This window comes from Aquarana catesbeiana, linkage group LG05 (assembly GCF_042186555.1).
Source record: "Aquarana catesbeiana isolate 2022-GZ linkage group LG05, ASM4218655v1, whole genome shotgun sequence".
Taxonomy (NCBI): Eukaryota; Metazoa; Chordata; class Amphibia; order Anura; family Ranidae; genus Aquarana; species Aquarana catesbeiana.
In genome coordinates, this window is record NC_133328.1 from 32,089,407 (window position 1) to 32,108,179 (window position 18,773).

Below are 18,773 nucleotides of genomic sequence, written 5' to 3' on the forward strand. Positions count from 1 at the left end.
GGGGCCAAAGTGTAGAAATATGTTGCTAAATGTTGTAACTTCATTAAATGTAACCATATTGCTACACTTTAGAGGCTCCTCTCTTCTCTTTTATACTCAGTTGTGACATGAAGCTACTTGTATATCAAGACATTGTTTGTATATCAAGTCAAAATGTATTAAAAAAAATTGCTTGTCTTGCAAAACACTCTCAATCAAGTTACTCTCAAACCAAGGTTTTACTGTACCTTGTTTTTTCAGGGCAAATTGGGCTTTCATTTGGTGGTAAATGGTTATGGAAATCTCCTGATTTTTTTTATACTCAAAAGAAAACTGGCCTAAAATAGTAAAAACATCTTTTTTTTTTTTTTTTAATTTAGCTGTATATTTCTTGTTACTACCATAACCTACCACCAAAGAACAACCCAAAATAAATGATCCTGCTCCTGATGATCAAAGCGATACCACACATGTTCATAAAAAACACATAAAGTACAGCTCAATAAAACAGGCAATAACATTTTTAAAAGTCTTAAACAGAGATAAGAAGCCCGAAGGGTGCATCAGGAGTGGTGTAATAGGTAGCATACTAATGATGAGGTAGCTCACTGCTGATGGTTTTTATTAAAATGATAGCAAAAGACACTTACAAACCAAGCATTTATCGTAAGTGCAACGTGGAGCGCTCAGTGGGTACAAACAACAATCGGAAGATAGACGTGGGTGACATCAGGCATGACATTCCCGCTGACCAAGTCCCGCCCAGGATGTAACGCGTACGGGAGGAGGAGTCACACCTGATGTTACCCGCGGCTATCTTCTGATTGCTGTTTGTACACATTGAGCACTCCACATTGCACTTACGATAAGTGCTTGATTTGTAAGTGTCTTTTTCTATCATTTTAATTAAAAAAAACACTAACCCTGGCACTGACCTAGATCAAAATTTGCTCTAGGTATTTTATCTTTATTTTATTTTTTTTTTATTTTTTTTTACAAACACTTTTTTTTCCTCTCTGCAAGGAGAGACAAAGTTACAATGGATCTTTCCTCTCCATTCACAGAGAGAGAATGACAGGGGCGGGCTTTACAGTGACTAATCACTGTGGTAGCCCATCAGACACTACCACAGCAATCAGGCGACCCGAAATCGGGAGTTCTGGGTCCCGATCGATAGTACGGGGCCTGGAGCTCTCATTGAGAACCCGGTCTCGGTGCTGGGAGTGCGGTGTGCAGCGTGCTCCCAGCACAAAGGGAGATACGCAAACATGCGGCCCCATGGAATAAAGCCCAGTGGAGCGGGACCACTGTTGCATCGTCACCAAGGGGCTAAAGATATAACTCTTTGAAATAGTACTGTTGCTTTGTCTCAGCCATTCTCAGCCAGGGTTCTGTGGAAGGTTCCTCCAGAGGTTGCTCAGGGTTTCCTTGAGCTGTGGCTCACTGACCATCGATCTCTTGGTGTCTACATAGTTTCAGGTTCAGTGCCACTTGGGAGAGTCAGCGGCTTGACACCAATAATATTTATTAGCTGTCTGTAAAGGTGGCATTCTGCCCAGCACTTTAAGGAGGTATTCGCTACACTGACCACCGATGTAAGAGGCATTCTTCCCACTAACCCCTAATGCCTTAAATTTTAGCAGGGGTTCCCTGAAACCCAACAATTATTTCAAGGGTTTCCCTGGATTAAAAAGGTTGAGAATGGCTGATCTATATCATGACATGTCAGGAATGTATTAAGGCAGACTTGTAAAGTTTCTGAAAGTCTAGGTTTATTCTACAAGCATTCCTATATTCATCAGTAACAAAATCTTGGCTCATTCAGATGCTCCTTCGGAGAGATCTCAGTCAATGATATCACATTGCATTAAGTGTGAAATATTATCTGTATTACGCACAGCAATATTAATACAACTCCTGGACTTTCATATAGCAGCACTTGTAAGAATCCTGTTTAATAATAAAATTCCAACTCCTCCAACACATGTTATATATTATCAAGGACTGCAAAAATCTAAGTTTGGTACAATTCAGCTTGACAGAAAAAAAGAGAAAAACCTCCTTTAGGGGGAAGTTATACTGGCAACACTTGCATTGTAAATCTTATGTTAAATTTTAGCTGTTATATAAGGGATGATGAGAATTTAATATAAAGAAGGGTTATATACAAGCAATTACATCGAATAAAAAAGTTAGACCTCTCTGTGTGATGCCCATAGCAATAAAATGCTAGAAATATCTCTGGTGAAGATTAAAATTGGACCCTGTGTTGTACCTACCACCACTCCATATTGTTTATAAGGAGTCAAAAGGACACATGGAAAAAAAAAGAAAAAAATGTAAGTGTTATCTGTGAAGGTTCTCATTCTTCCAGAGACTCTAAAAACTATAGAGATAGGACCACAGTATACAAAGGAGCCTTGATGAGGCACTGTGGCTTTCACATATATTTGCAAATGTAATCTCAAAATGTTTTTGTAAAAACAATGTAATAATATAAAAAATCTGGAATAATACAAAACACGATCACATATACAGTGGGGCAAAAAAGTATTCAGTCAGCCACCAATTGTGCAAGTTCTCCCACTTAAAAAGATGAGAGAGGCCTGTAATTGTCATCATAGGTATACCTCAACTATGAGAGACAAAATGTGGAAAAAAATCCAGACAATCACATTGTCTGATTTTTGAAATAATTTATTTGCAAATTATGGTGGAAAAAAAGTATTTGGTCACCTACAAACAAGCAAGATTTCTGGCTCTCACAGACCTGTATCTTCTTCTTTAAGAGGCTCCTCTGTCCTCCCCTCATTACCTGTATTAATGGCACCTGTTTGAACTTGTTATCAGTATAAAAGACACCTGTCCACAACCTCAAACAGTCACACTCCAAACTCCACTATGGTGAAGACCAAAGAGCTGTCGAAGGACACCAGAAACAAAATTGTAGACCTGCAAAAGGCTGGGAAGACTGAATCTGCAATAGGCAAGCAGCTTAGTGTGAAGAAATCAACTGTGGGAGCAATAATTAGAAAATGGAAGACATACAAGACCACTGATAATCTCCCTTGATCTGGGGCTCCACGCAAGATCTCACCCCGTGGGATCAAAATGATCACAAGAACGGTGAGCAAAAATCCCAGAACCACACGGGGGGACCTAGTGAATGACCTGCAGAGATCTGGGACAAACGTAACAAAGGTTACCATCAGTAACACACTACACCACCAGAGACTCAGATCCTGCAGTGCCAGACGTGTCCCCCTGCTTAAGTCAGTACATGTCCGGGCCCGTCTGAGGTTTGCTAGAGAGAATTTGGATGATCCAGAAGAGGATTAGGAGAATGTCATATGGTCAGATAAAACCAAAGAAGAACTGTTTGGTAGAAACACAACTCGTCGTGTTTGGAGGAGCGAGAATGCTGAGTTGCAACCAAAGAACACCATACCTACTGTGAAGCATGGGGGTGGCAACATCATGCTTTGGGGCTGTTTCTCAGGACAACTGATCCGTGTACATGAAAGAATGAATTGGGCCATGTATCGTGAAATTTTGAGTGCAAACCTCCTCCCATCAGCAAGGGCAGTGAAGATGAAACTTGGCTGGGTCTTTCAGCATGACAATGATCCTAAACCCCCAGCGCCCGGGCAACGAAGGAGTGGCTTCATAAGAAGCATTTCAAGGTCCTGGAGTGGTCTAGACAGTCTCCAGATCTCAACCCCATAGAAAACCTTTGGAGGGAGTTGAAAGTCCGTGTTGCCCAGCGACAGCCCCAAAACATCACTGCTCTAGAGGAGATCTGCATGGAGGAATGGGCCAACATACAGCAACAGTGTGTGACAACCTTGTGAAGACTTACAGAAAACGTTTCACCTCTGTCATTGCCAACAAAGGATATATAACAAAGTACTGAGATGAACTTTTGATATTGACCAAATACTTATTTTCCACCATAATTTGCAAATAAATTCTTTCAAAAATCAGACAATGTGATTATCTGGATTTGTTTCCACATTTTGTCTCTAATAGTTGAGGTATACCTATGATGACAATTACAGGCCTCTCTCATCTTTTTAAGTAGGAGAACTTGCACAATTGGTGGCTGACTAAATACTTTTTTGCCCCACTGTACATATTATATATCATATATATTGCTTTCCTCATCATCCGTGCCATATTTAGGTGATGGGTTGCTCGCTGTGACTTCAACACGTTTCACAGGTCAATAGCATGCTTCATCAGGAAGATAATTACAGTCAAGCTCTGTGCTAGATCAGTGTTAATTTTGGCAGCAAATTTCAATTTAGTTTTAGTCTTAGGACTAAAATGGCATTTTAGTTTTAGTCCCATTTTAGTCTTCTGCAATTGTTTCAGCTTTAGTCGTATTTAGTCGACTAAATCTCCAGTACATTTTAGTCAACTAAAATGTCCTAGGTTTTAGTCAACTAAAATCTCAAGTATATTTTAGTCGACTAAAACTCATTTTAGTCATCTAAAATCTAATGGGTGTAATTCAATTGTAACGCATTAGTTAACAATTCTCTACAATTTTCAAACTCATTATATACTGCTGGAGTGAAAAATCTAATAGGTTATTTATTATTACATTGAGGTATGAACATGCACTACGGACTATTGTTAATTTTGAAGTCAAATTTCAAATTTAGTTTTAGTCTTAGTCTTGACTAAAGTGGCAATTAAGTTTTAGTCCCATTTTAGTCTTTTGACTAAAATGCCATTTTAGTTTTAGTCGTATTTTAGTCATTTCAGTTGTTTTAGTTTTAGTCATATTTTAGTCGACTAAAATAATATTCATTTAGTCGACTAAAATGTTTTAGTCGTTTTAGTCGCCGAAATTAACACTGTGCCAGATATATAAATTGTTCAAAAATAACATAATTCAGACAGTACTAGAAATGTGCAATTAGTTTTGTAGCGAATCAAAATTCGGCCGAATTTTGCATCTTTCAGACATTCGGATGCATCCGAATGTCCGAAGAAAAAAATAACAATATTAAATGGGTGGGAGGAAGGAATTCCAAATGGTAACCTTCAGTATTTTGGACACTATTTGTGTCAGGTACCACATCCTACTGTATACTGAAATATATCCAAAAAACCTAGATATAGAAAAATCAGGACTTTAACAGTACCCAAAGCATGTAGAACAAAATCTCAATTTTATTTGTACAAATGTAAAAACAATGTAATAATATAAAAAATCTCTGAAGAAAAAAAAACGAATTTCAACTAATACGAAAGAGAATATAGCGAAAATAACAAATGAATTTGGCATATTTCGTTAATTCATTAAAGGTCTAAATGAAACAAAAGGTCAAATCGGAGTAAATCTTACAGTCCAATCAGCTGATTCATTTTGTGCTGGAGGTTGGATTACTGGCAAAGTGTGAGAGTGAGAAGGGTGTTGTATTGTAATTGAGCAGAGGAGAAGAGATGTTGTCATTGTGTGTGTTAATGGATTCAATAAACAAATGATTTTCCAAATTATGAATCGTTATCATGAATATATATATACAGTGGGGACGGAAAGTATTCAGATCCCCTTAAATTTTTCACTCTTTGTTATATTGCAGCCATTTGCTAAAATCATTTAAGTTCATTTTTTCCTCATTAATGTACACACAGCACCCCATATTGACAGAAAAACACAGAATTGTTGACATTTTTGCAGATTTATTAAAAAAGAAAAACTGAAATATCACATGGTCCTAAGTATTCAGACCCTTTGCTGTGACACTCATATATTTAACTCAGGTGCTGTCCATTTCTTCTGATCATCCTTGAGATGGTTCTACACCTTCATTTGAATCCAGCTGTGTTTTATTATACTGATTGGACTTGATTAGGAAAGCCACACACCTGTCTATATAAGACCTTACCGCTCACAGTGCATGTCAGAGCAAATGAGAATCATGAGGTCAAAGGAACTGCCTGAAGAGCTCAGAGACAGAATTGTGGCAAGGCACAGATCTGGCCAAGGTTACAAAAAACATTTCTGCTGCACTTAAGGTTCCTAAGAGCACAGTGGCCTCCATAATCCTTAAATGGAAGACATTTGAGACAACCAGAACCCTTCCTAGAGCTGGCCGTCCAGCCAAACTGAGCTATCGGGGGAGAAGAGCCTTGGTGAGACAGGTAAAGAAGAACCCAAAGATCACTGTGGCTGAGCTCCAGAGATGCAGTCGGGAGATGGGAGAAAGTTGTAGAAAGTCAACCATCACTGCAGCCCTCCACCAGTCGGGGCTTTATGGCAGAGTGGCCCGACGGAAGCCTCTCCTCAGTGCAAGACACATGAAAGCCCGCATGGAGTTTGCTAAAAAACACCTGATGGACTCGAAGATGGTGAGAAATAAGATTCTCTGGTCTGATGAGACCAAGATATAACTTTTTGGCCTTAATTCTAAGCGGTATGTGTGGAGAAAACCAGGCACTGCTCATTACCTGTCCAATACAGTCCCAACAGTGAAGCATGGTGGTGGCAGCATCATGCTGTGGGGGTGTTTTTCAGCTGCAAGGAAAGGACGACTGGTTGCAATCAAGGGAAAGATGAATGCGGCCAAGTACAGGGATATCCTGGATTAAAACCTTTTCCAGAGTGCTCAGGACCTCAGACTGGGCCGAAGGTTTACCTTCCAATAAGACAATGACCCTAAGCACACACCTAAAATAACAAAGGAGTGGCTTCACAACAACTCTGTGACTGTTCTTGAATGGCCCAGCCAGAACCCTGACTTAAACCCAATTGAGCATCTCTGGAGAGACCTAAAAATGGCTGTCCACCAACGTTTACCATCCAACCTGACAGAACTGGAGAGGATCTGCAAGGAGGAATGGCAGAGGATCCCCAAATCCAGGTGTGAAAAACTTGTTGCATTTTTCCCAAAAAGACTCATGGCTGTATTAGATCAAAAGGGTGCTTCTACTAAATATTGAGCAAAGGGTCTGAATACTACTTAGGTTCATGTGATATTTCAGTTTTTCTTTTTTAATAAATCTGCAAAAATGTCAACAATTCTGTGTTTCTCTGTCAATATGGGGTGCTGTGTGTACATTAATGAGGAAAAAAATGAACTTAAATGATTTTAGCAAATGGCTGCAATATACCAAAGAGTGAAAAATTTAAGGGGGTCTGAATACTTTCCGTCCCCACTGTGTATATATGTGTATATACACACATACATAAATATCGAATTACCTGAAAACAAATCGATTTGCTATAACGAATATTGATACTCTACAGAAATAACAAATGATCTGAAAACAAATTATTGTAACATAACGAATATAACAGAACGACAATAGGCATTTTACGAATGAATATGAAACGAAACAACATTTTCTGTCGTGCACAAGTCTGGACAGTACGACCAACAACTGCACCTCCTAGAAGAAATGGACCATGCTTATCTGGAATATCCAGTGTCTGCCCTTGGAATGGGTCATTGGTTCAAAACAGATGTTTCGCTTTTAGTTATACTTGCTCAAAATTGGCCACTTCATGTGTAAGACTAGTCCATATCAAATTTCCATCCACATAGGCATGTCACATAGTGCTTCCATAGGAGCTTGGTGAAGTAACAGCGGTCATATGCAAAAATCATTTTATTTCCTATGTGGATGTAGATTTGATATGGACTAGTCTTACACATGAAGTGGCCAATTTTGAGCAAGTATAACTAAAAACGAAACATCTATTTTGAACCAATGGCCCATTTCAAGGGCAGACACTGGATATTCCAGATAAGCGTGGTCCATTTCTTCTACCGGTAGGAGGTGCAGTTGTTGGTCGTACTGGCTAAATTATGTTATTTTTGAAGAATTTATACATCTACCACAGAGCTTTACTGTAATTATCTTCCTGACGAAGCATGCTATTGATCCGTGAAACATGTTAAAGTCACAGCAAGCAACCCATCACCTAAATATAACATGGATGTAGAGGAAAGCAATATATAATATGTACATGTAATCCTGTTTTGTATTTTTCCAGAATTTTTTATATTACATTGTTTTTACATTTGTACAAATAAAATTGAGATTTTATTCTACATGTTTTGGATGCTGTTAAAGTCCTGATTTTTCTATATCTAGTTTTTTTGGATATATTTCCATATACAGTAGGATGTGGTACCTGACACAAATAGTGTCCAAAATACTCAAGGTTCCCATTTGGAATTCCTTCCTCCCACCCATTTAATATTGATATTTGCAAATGTGTGTAACTAAACCTTCTGTCTTTGATTTATACTGTTAGACATGGCTAATTTATTTTTTGCAGGCTAGCTGATAAGTGTGCTGGGAAATGTTTTCTTGTTTGTAATGTGCTAAGCCCCTTCAATGTGAATCTTACTGTGAAGGCTAGTTCTAGATTGGAGTGGTTGCCACTTATCTGCACAGCTTGTTGGCTGAATTGAGCGTGGGGATGCATTGGATGCTTTCAGCTGCCATTGTGCTCTTGCTGGGCGTCCAATGTGCCCATGCACCTTTTTTGCAAATGTGTGCAACTAAACCCTCTTTCTTTGATATACACTGTTAGACAGGGCTATTTTTAAAATAATTTTTGCAGGCTAACTGGTAAGGCCCCATTCACACTTGCACGGCTTGTCTTGCATCCTTGGACATCACAGTTGCATGACAAGTCATTCCCCACGTTTTCCAATGACACCTATTCATCCAGTCACCCAGCATTGGAACGGGAGAGAGAGTTGAGTCGACATCAGAAGAAGAACAGAGGGAGAAGACAGCGATGTTGACTCAACGCTCTCTCCCGCTCTAATGCTGGGTGAGCGGTGTGCCATAAGGGGCGGGCCTCCGGATGATGTCACCCGGTGACCCCGCCCCATGCCAATTTAAGTAGTGGCACACTGCGCACCCAGCATTAAAGTGGGAGAGAGCGTTGAGTCAACATCGGAAGAAGAACAGAGGGAGAAGACAGCGAAGAAGACCCTTTTATATATACAATTCAATTATTATTTAAGATCTCATCCATTCATAAATTCTGATATTCTAACAACCCGGCAGAGGCAGAAGACAGCGGACAGAGGGAGAAGAACCAGAGAGGGCTAGAAGACATCAGCGGAGAAGACCCGGAGAGGGGAGAAGTACCGGCAGAGGCAGAAGACATCAGCGGAGGAGGTAGAAGACGTCGCCGAAGAGGGAGAGCCAGAGAGGGGAGAAGAAGTCAGAAGAGACCCGAAGCTGCCTAATAAATTGCTTTAAAAACCTCTGTACTGCATTTTATTTTTGACACTTTTTTTTAGGTGTATGGGTAGCGGTACAATGTACCCCATACTCATTCACATAGGGTGGGGGGCCAGGATCTGGGGGCCCCCTTGTTAAAGGGGGCTTCCAGATTCCGATAGGCTCCCTGCCCACAGACCCCGACAACCAATGGCCAGGGTTGTCAGGAAGAGGCCTTTGTCCTCATCAACATGGGGACAAGGTGCTTTGGGGTGGGGGGCGCAGGGCCTCCCCTGCTCCAAAGCACCCACCCCCCCATGTTGAGGGCATGCAGCATGGTACAGTTCAGGAGGGGGGCACTCGCTAATCCCCACCCCCTTTCCTGACCTGCCAGGCTCTGTGCGTGGATACGGGTTCGGTATGGATTTTGGGGTGACCCCACACAGTTTTTTCGGCGTGGGGGTTCCCCTTAAAATCCACACCAGACCGTAAGGCCTGGTATGCTCTTGGAAGGGGAACCCATGCCGGTTTTTATTTACATTTTGCGTGGAGTTCCCCATCAAGATCATCAGAGCACAAGTCGCATGCCAAAGTCAGATCAGTTAAGACAGCGATCCGACTTTGATATGACTTCAGTGATATTTAATGGGCTGAAGTAGGATCAAAGTCGGACAAAAGTAGTGCAGGGACTACTTTGAAGTCGGCACTAATATGAATGGTAGTCATTGGAAATCATGGGGAACAACTTGTCATACAACTTTGCAGTCCCAAGTCTTAGGACAAGTCATACAAGTCTGAAAGGTGCCTTAGTCACATACAACTCATTTAGCCACTTCTTTAGTTCTAAAGAGTGTCAGTAAGATACTCCAGCCTTTATACCTACACAGGTAGCACAGTCACCTCAACCCAATCACTTGACACAATTGACATGTTGGGGTATGTCCCTGACACGCATTAGAACTAGAACTAAAGAAGTGGCCTGGATAAGCTATGAAACATCTTCAACATTGAAGAACAAGTCCAGTTGAATGCAACCAACTACCACTATCTATAGCTGTAAGTGTTTTGATTGGTATTGACTTCAGTGCTTACCTTTGTTGTCCACAGTTTGACCGTCCAGTCAAAGGATGATGTCAGGAATAGATGAGAGAAGTCAATGGATCCCACTGCGCTGTGGCAATTGATTCCTGTTATGGGCCCTTGATGACCATCGAACACCTCACTGATCCCAGCTTTGCTGTGGGTACAAAGAGGGTGGCAGTTACCTTCCATATACATCACACTACCCTTCAACTAGTGCCAGGACAAGGTCATCTAAAGCCCAAGGTAAACATGCCAAATTGCGCCCCTCCCCAAGATGTATGGCCATTATGTGTCAACAAAATCCCCTCCCCTCTGCATGCTTACACCCTAAGCAAAAATTCCCCCTCCTCCCAATCCCCCTTCCTAGCACAAATTCTTCACCCCTCAAATTTCCCCTCTGAGCACAGACCCCCACCCCATTCCAAATTTCCCCTCCCAGCACAAACTGTCCCCAAATTCTCCATCCATAAATCCCCCCAAAATTTCCACTCATAGCAACAAATAATGTTCCCCAAACAACCCCAACTAGCACAAATCCCCTCCCCAAAAAAATCCCCCCTCCAAGCACAGCTCCCAAAATTTCCCCTCCTAGAACAATTCTTACCTCCTGTGCCCCCCCAAATTCCACCTCTCAACACAAATCCCCTCCCCCAATCTCCTTGTGGTGCCCCCATGCCTCACATGATACCACAGTGCCCAGGGCAGCTGCCACTCCTGCCCACCTCTTGTCCCGACCTTGCCTTTAACTATATCTTCACTTATCTATGCATTCTTCACTAGCACCCCATTTTTACCTTGTACTCTTGTCTACCATTCCATCTAGCTGCCAAGAGCAAAGAAAATACCCAGTACTTCTGAGTATGCAAGGGCATGTGACTCACTCCCCATCCTCTTACAGTGGGGATGGAAAGTATTCAGACCCCCTTAAATTTTTCACTCTTTGTTATATTGCAGCCATTTGCTAAAATCATTTAAGTTCATTTTTTTTCCTCATTAATGTACACGCAGCACCCCATATTGACAGAAAAACACGGAATTGTTGACATTTTTGCAGATTTAATAAAAAAGAATAACTGAAATATCACATGGTCCTAAGTAAGGATGAGCTCGGGCGTGTTTGCACACTCCACATGCAGAGCCTGCCAGGAAGTCGGCACTGTGCTGCGCTAATCACAGGCAGTGAGACATTTCCCGATCTCTGCAGCCGCACATCTGGAAAATGTTTCACTGCCTGTGATTAGCGCAGCGCAGTGCCGACTTCCTGGCGGGCTCTGCACGTGGAGTGTGCGAACACACCCAAGCTCATCCTTAGTCCTAAGTATTCAGACCCTTTGCTGTGACACTCATATATTTAACTCAGGTGCTGTCCATTTCTTCTGATCATCCTTGAGATGGTTCTACACCTTCATTTGAGTCCAGCTGTGTTTGATTATACTGATTGGACTTAATTAGGAAAGCCACACACCTGTCTATATAAGACCTTACAGCTCACAGTGCATGTCAGAGCTAATGAGAATCAGGAGGTCAAAGGAACTGCCTGAAGAGCTCAGAGACAGAATTGTGGCAAGACACAGATCTGGCCAAGGTTACAAAAAAATTTCTGCTGCACTTAAGGTTCCTAAGAGCACAGTGGCCTCCATAAGTTCCTAAGAGCACAGTGGCCTCCATAATCCTTAAATGGAAGACATTTGGGATGACCAGAACCCTTCCTAGAGCTGGCCATCCGGCCAAACTGAGCTATCGGGGGAGAAGAGCTTGGTGTGAGGTAAAGAAGAATCCAAAGATCACTGTGGCTGAGCTCCAGAGATGCAGTCGGGAGATGGGAGAAAGTTGTAGAAAGTCAACCATCACTGCAGCCCTCCACCAGTCGGGGCTTTTGGCAGAGTGGCCCGACGGAAGCCTCTCCACAGTGCAAAACACATGAAAGCCTGCATGGAGTTTGCTAAAAAACAATTAAGGACTCCAAGATGGTGAGAAATAAGATTCTCTGGTCTGATGAGACCAAGATAGAACTTTTTGGCCTCAATTCTAAGCGGTATGTGTGGAGAAAATCAGGCACTGCTCATCACCTGTCCAATACAGTCCCAACAGTGAAGCATGGTGGTGACAGCATCATGCTGTGGGGGTGTTTTTCAGCTGTAGGGACAGGACGACTGGTTGCAATCGAGGGAAAGATGAATGCAGCCAAGTACAGGAATATCCTGGATGAAAACCTTCTCCAGAGTGCTCAGGACCTCAGACTGGGCCGAAGGTTTACCTTCCAACAAGACAATGACCCTAAGCACACAGCTAAAAAAATGAAGGAGTGACTACACAACAACTGACTGTTCTTGAATGACCCAGCCAGAGCCCTGACGTAAACCCAATTGAGCATCTCTGGAGAGACCTAAAAATGGCTGTCCACCAACGTTTACCATCCAACCTGACAGAACTAGAGAGGATCTGCAAGGAGGAATGGCAGAGGATCCCCAAATGCAGGTGTGAAAAACTTGTTGCATCTTTCCCAAAAAGACTCATGGCTGTATTATATCAAAAGGGGCTTCTACTAAATACTGAGCAAAGGGTCTGAATACTTAGGACCATGTGATATTTCAGTTTTTCTTTTTTAATAAATCTGCAAAAATGTCAACAATTCTGTGTTTTTCTATGAATATGGGGTGCTGTGTGTACATTAATGAGGAAAAAAAATGAACTTAAATGATTTTAGCAAATGGCTGCAATATAACAAAGAGTGAAAAATTTAAGGGGGTCTGAATACTTTCCATCCCCACTGTATGTGAAAGCGCTTATGTTTGGTGACTGACACAGTGCTCTCATTGGGGCAGGGAGACAGTCATCAGCTGCAACTCAGAGACTACACAGGGTATCCTTTTCTTGGTGGTCATAGCATTGGGAAGAATATGAAGTATGTGCTGCTGGTAAGAATATTTTTAAAGCGAAACTGATGCTGTCAGGAGGGAGGTTTGGTTATGCCTGGAGATGGGCTTTAACGCTAATATTAGGGGCAGGTTGACACTACTGTGGTGCGACAACACAAGTTATGTGTGTTGGTGCTCTGGGGTACCATTCACTTTGAACAGCACCCCAATGCAATAAAGCAAATCACCTGTGATCCAGAGCACCACAGTACATGGTACTACCCTGTGCTGCACTGCCGAAAAAGGGTCAGGTGCATTTTTTGTTGCAATTTTTCAGCCTATTTACAATGATGCACATTAACTTGTGATATAATGAGCATTAATGTACATGTATGGCTGCACAGCACCACTGTAAACCCATCCTAAAGTCTTGTACATACAGTATGGTTTTCAGCTGTATAAAGCTTTCTCGAAGTCTTGCAAGTATCCCCAAACTGGAGTTGAAGGTTGTAGAATACAGATCATAGGGGGAGTGCTAACTGGGCAGACTTCAGCAGGGTTTCCACAAATTTAAAAATTTTGGCCCAAACTTGTCTTGCATACAAACGGCAAGGAACTGTCGACCAACAAATGCGAACGTAGTGACGTACTACCTTGTTTTTCAGCTCTTTAGCGCCACCCTTTGGGCTCCTTCTGCTAATTTCGTGTTAGTAGAAGTTTGGTGAGTGTTGATTCGCGCTTTTCATTTTGCGCTTTTCAGTTCATTTCCGAACGGCCGTTCGTCAACTAGCCATGTTGCGGAATCAGAGGAGATATTGTGTTATTATTGGCCTTGGAGTTATTGCTTTGACCCAAGTCCAGCCCAGGAACAGGAGGAGGAGGAGTTCTTGGACCAAAAATTGGTTGCTTTATTAATTGTGACTAATTATGTCATATGCCTTTGCTGTGGGGCTCCAGGAGAATAATCCAGATGTTTTTCAGAATTATCTCCGGATGACGGACCCCTGCTTTCACCAACTCTTGGCATTGTTGACCCCTATATTAAGAAGCAGGACACATGCATGAGGATTTTATTTTATATTTTGGTTTAATAATGATTTGATTTGGGATATTTTCTATATTTTTGGATGCATAGAAGGCACTTTTTGGTTAAGTTCTATTGGCAGATAGCATGTCTAATTTTATTTGTTGTCTTTTTTTAATTCACAATAAAAAAAATTGTGGAGAATAATACTTGGCTATGTGTTTTACTTCAAATGACAGTTTGGGAGTAGGCAGTTACATTTCAAAAAATACAATGTAAAATTGACAAGGGACACCAACATAGTTGTATCATTCTTATAAACTACGGGATAATGGTGTTGTGGTAACTTGCCCAAATAATACAAAAAAAAAAGCATAATAATATTATTCTTGATATCACTAGAAAAAAAAAAAAGCCTTTGAAAATTTGTTTGCAATAACTCCATCAGTATCACCAGCAAAGCAGCTTCATTATTATCCCATTAAAGAAGAAGAGAATTGTGCGCTGCATTTCGAGATTTCATAATTTGCCACGTCACGAATGTTAAATCTCCATTACGAACGCTAGTTTACAAGACCAACCGCTTCTGGCTCGTCCTTGCTTCCGAGCATGCGTGTTTGTACTTTGGACTTTTGTATGACGGACTTGTGTACACACGCTCGTAAAATCCGACAACAGGCATTTGTCCACGGAAAATTTTAAAACCTGCCATCCAACATTTGTCCATGGAAAATACGACAACAATTGTCCGATGGAGCGTACAAACGGTCGGATTTTCCGCCAACAGCCTTTCATCGAACATTTCCCATCGGAAAATCTGACTGTGTGTACAAAGTTATAGATTATGTTTCATTCATAGAAGCTGTATTAATGGCTTCTATGAATGGAGGAGCTGGGTGGAAAGGACAGGCAATTGTCCGCACGCCAGGCAATTACGAAAGCGTGAGTGGGGAATTTAGGCATCGGAGGAGGAAGATTTCACCTAAACCTGGAGACAGCAGCACAAGAGACACATCACACTGATGGTTAATGATCTCCCTTTTTAAACTAAACGCAGGGTTTAAAAAGACCTTTTTACCACCTAAAAAAAAGTAAAAGCAAAGAAAAATCAAGCATTTTAAATACTCCTTGTAGCATTTTTCCTTTCCATAAAGTTTTTATTCAATTGCAATTTGCCTTAGAACTTCCGAGGAAATTTGATAACTGCGGGATAGGTCTACTCCCCAGCGCAGCCCCTCCCTCCTGCTATTTCATAGCCCTCTCCTCTTCTGGGAGTGCATATTTACTGTGTGTGGTACCCCAACTTCTCTTCCCCTTCCCTCACCCTCCCTAAATATGCAGCTGCCTGAAACGCGGAACACTATAGAGTGTCACTTGAGTGACAGCTCTGAGTCTGCTGGGGCTGCTGACACATCCAAGATGGCAGCACCCAGCAGCTGTCTCTGGGCCTTTTGGATGTACCACAAGACAGGATTTTACAGGTAAATAAACATTAAATGGTTCCAATTCACTTATACACCTTTGGGAAGATTGCTGTTAAAGTATTAGTAAAGTTTGTAAGGAAAAAAAAATAAAAAAGTTTCCACCTGCAAGGCAATATCATAATGTGCTAGTAGTCTCGCATACTAGCACATTATGAAAGACTTACCTTAAAATGAAGCCCTCCAGCAGCGAGCTGTCATCGCTTCGGAGGCTTCCATCTTCACCTGGTCTTCCTTCCAGGTTCAGGGACTCTGACCGTCTGATTGGCCCTGCCCCGATAAAGACCCTCCTGACAGCATCAGGTTCTCTTTAACAAATCTCTCTCCAGCAGCACATACTTCATATTCTTTAATTCCCAATGCTATGACCACCAAGAAAAGGATACCCTGTGTAAACTCTGAGTTGCAGCTGAGGACTGTCTTCCTGCCCCTAGTGAGAGCATTGGGCAGTCTTCAAACATCAGAACGTTCACATAAGAGGATGGGGAGTGAGTCACATGCCCTTGCATACTCAAAAGTACTGGGTATTCTCTTCCAGGAGTGGGGACAGGATACCTGTGAAAGACAGGTATCCTGTCCCCCCCCCCACCCATGAAAGGTGCCAAATGTGGCACCGGAGGGGGGAAGGAGTACAACGAGTGGAAGTTCCACTTTTGGGTGGAACTCCGCTTTTAGGAGGTGTGCCAAGAGTGGTAATTTGTGTTGAGAGGAGTAATGGGGATGATGCAAATGCACGGGGGAGTTGTGGCCATGGCACACAGCTCTGCAGGAATGGCACAGATATGCTGTTCCGTCAGAGCGCATGTGCCGGTGACGTTACCGGCTGCTGCTCACTAGAATATCTCCTAAACATATACATTTTACCTACAGGTAAGCTTTATTATAAGCTTACCTGTAGGTAAAAATAACTAAAACAAGTTTACTATTACTTTAAATGAAATGGTCTGGCAACAGGGTCTAACTCTTGCAAACCCACACTTACTTTACCAGCGCTAAAATCTCTCTGTCCGGCACCGAGATCTATCTTTTGGCATCAAACACCACTATATCAATCTGCCTCCACTAAACAGTACATTTTGCAAAATACATCATTCCAATTTAAACTGATATCAAATAGCTTTGTATACCTTCCATGGCGGCAAGCTGTGTACACCGTCCCCTCCTCACTCCCGACTACAAAATTATTAACATCTCCAGTAGGAAACGCCATCCCAGTAACTGCCACTGGTTTGGATTTATTGTAGACGAGTTCCATACTTTCCTGGAATAAACAAAAACCTTCATTAAGGTGAGAAATTCTTAAGAGACATATTGATCGCGTCTCGCCTTTTTAGCTAAGATCAAGTGTAGTATCTGTTCTTATCAGTTTAATATCTGATACGTCCCCTATCTGTGAACCATATATTAAATGGACTTTTAGAACAGGGTGATGGAAGAAGAGCTTGCTCTGTCCACTCCACGCATCGACCTGGTATTGCAGTACCTCCAGGACCGGTGCACCAGAAAAAAAAAAAAAGTATGAGAAAGATTTATTTTTCTTGAATCATACTTACCTACAGTAGGTGGATGCAGCATCGGGCAGCATATGGTAGGTAGTGGATGCAGCATCCAGACCATATAGTCAGTCACGATCTTTCCCGAGCCTGGACCGGCTCTGTGGCTTCAGCCTGCTGTCAAATCACATGCCAAATCGTAGCTTATTGCCGGTGCCCTATCGAATAGTGCCCGCCGTCGAAAAGTGCCCGCGCATGCGCAGTACAGAAGGGCACTCCAGCTGATTTCCCGATCAGCTGGCGTGATGTCACTATAGCGCATGGCACACCATAGGAGGCATTTTTTTCGACGGGAGATACCATTTGACAGGCAGAATTGAAAGCAATGCAAACAGTGGAGTCAGATTGTGCCTTGCTGTTGCGGGTTTTCAGTGTGCTCAATGTCGGGTTTTGTCTGTGTTGTAGGGCAGATTTGGTGTGTTGAACGGCAGGTTTTGCCTGTGTCTAAGGGCGGGTTGCAACACAGAAAAAACCCGCCCTGTAACAGCGAAGCACAGTCTGACAACTACGGTCTCCCTCCGCTGTTTGCATTGCTTTCAATTGTGCCCGTCAAATGGCATCTCCCGTCGAAAAAATGCCTCCTACGATGTGCGCATGCGCTATGGTGACGTAAAATCGGTAAATCAGCTGGAGTGCCCTTCAGTACTGCGCATGCGCAGGCACTTTTCGACGGCAGGCACTATCCAATAGAACACCGGTAATTGCACCATCCGAATCGGTGCAAATCCAACTTTGCGGTGCCGCACTGATTCCCAAAAGTAGTTCCTGCACTACTTTTGGTGACTTCGGGGGCAATCTCAATAGACATCTGTGCAGGAACCCGCACAGATGTTTTCGCCCCTGAAGTCGGACTAAAATGCCGGTTTGTATTCGTGCAAGTTCAGCCGAACTCCCAGGTTTTTTCTATTTGGATTCCTGTTGGGAAGATTTCCCTCTACTTCCTGTCCCTGTGAAGACATGCAGGTTGGAAGGAAGATAGGAAGTCAGACATGCAAAGTCTCTTAAGTTAAAGAAATGCTGCCAAAACTTTATTTTATTTATTTTTTTACTTTGCAGAGAGTGGTAAATTAATTTTTTTACTGCTATCCAGGACTACGTTGGAGAGGTTTACCCTTATTTGGGGTTAATTTACTAAGAGATAAATACCGCATGAATTTTCCCTTAAAATAACTAATGTGGTAGTTATTAAAAAGTAGTCAATTCACAAAAAAAATAGTATTAAATTAAATATTTAGGTTTTGCATATGCTGTGCATACTAGCTCATTATGTCTTTGCCTTCCAGCTTTTATTTTGGTCAGGGCATACAACCGCTTTAAGGAGAACAAAACACTGCTCCAGGTCGGTCCACTGTTCCACCTCCACTACCACACTATTAGTTGCTGGCCCTGTTCGCAGTAGTCTTCATAGCAGGAAAAAAGACGCTAGGTCACCTGCACATCTAAAAGAATTACCTTTATTGTAAACGCTTCAATAAAATACATCTCCACAGCTAACGCGTTTCACGCTAAATCAGCACTTCATCATAGCATATTCTATAAAAAAATATTATATTTACTTGTTTCAAACTGTTATTTTTTTTTTACATTTCCTCAG

The 18,773-nt window shown here is 42.0% G+C and overlaps 1 protein-coding gene and 1 non-coding gene across 8 annotated transcripts in view; one reads left to right on the forward strand and one right to left on the reverse strand.

Moving 5' to 3' along the window:
• The window catches only part of DYNC1I1 (dynein cytoplasmic 1 intermediate chain 1), a 646,676-nt gene that overhangs the window by 213,710 nt on the left and 414,193 nt on the right, over positions 1–18,773 (reverse strand). For all 7 annotated transcript variants that reach the window (XM_073629570.1, XM_073629573.1, XM_073629571.1 and 4 more), the window contains 2 exons: positions 16,754–16,887; positions 10,273–10,417 (listed from right to left, as the gene is read on the reverse strand). In XM_073629570.1, the coding sequence (XP_073485671.1) occupies positions 10,273–10,417; positions 16,754–16,887 (279 nt within the window). The remainder of the gene's footprint in view (positions 1–10,272; positions 10,418–16,753; positions 16,888–18,773) is intronic.
• Positions 16,941–17,131, forward strand: LOC141146396 (U2 spliceosomal RNA). The gene has a single exon (XR_012244886.1). It is a non-coding gene; the product is annotated as a U2 spliceosomal RNA (small nuclear RNA).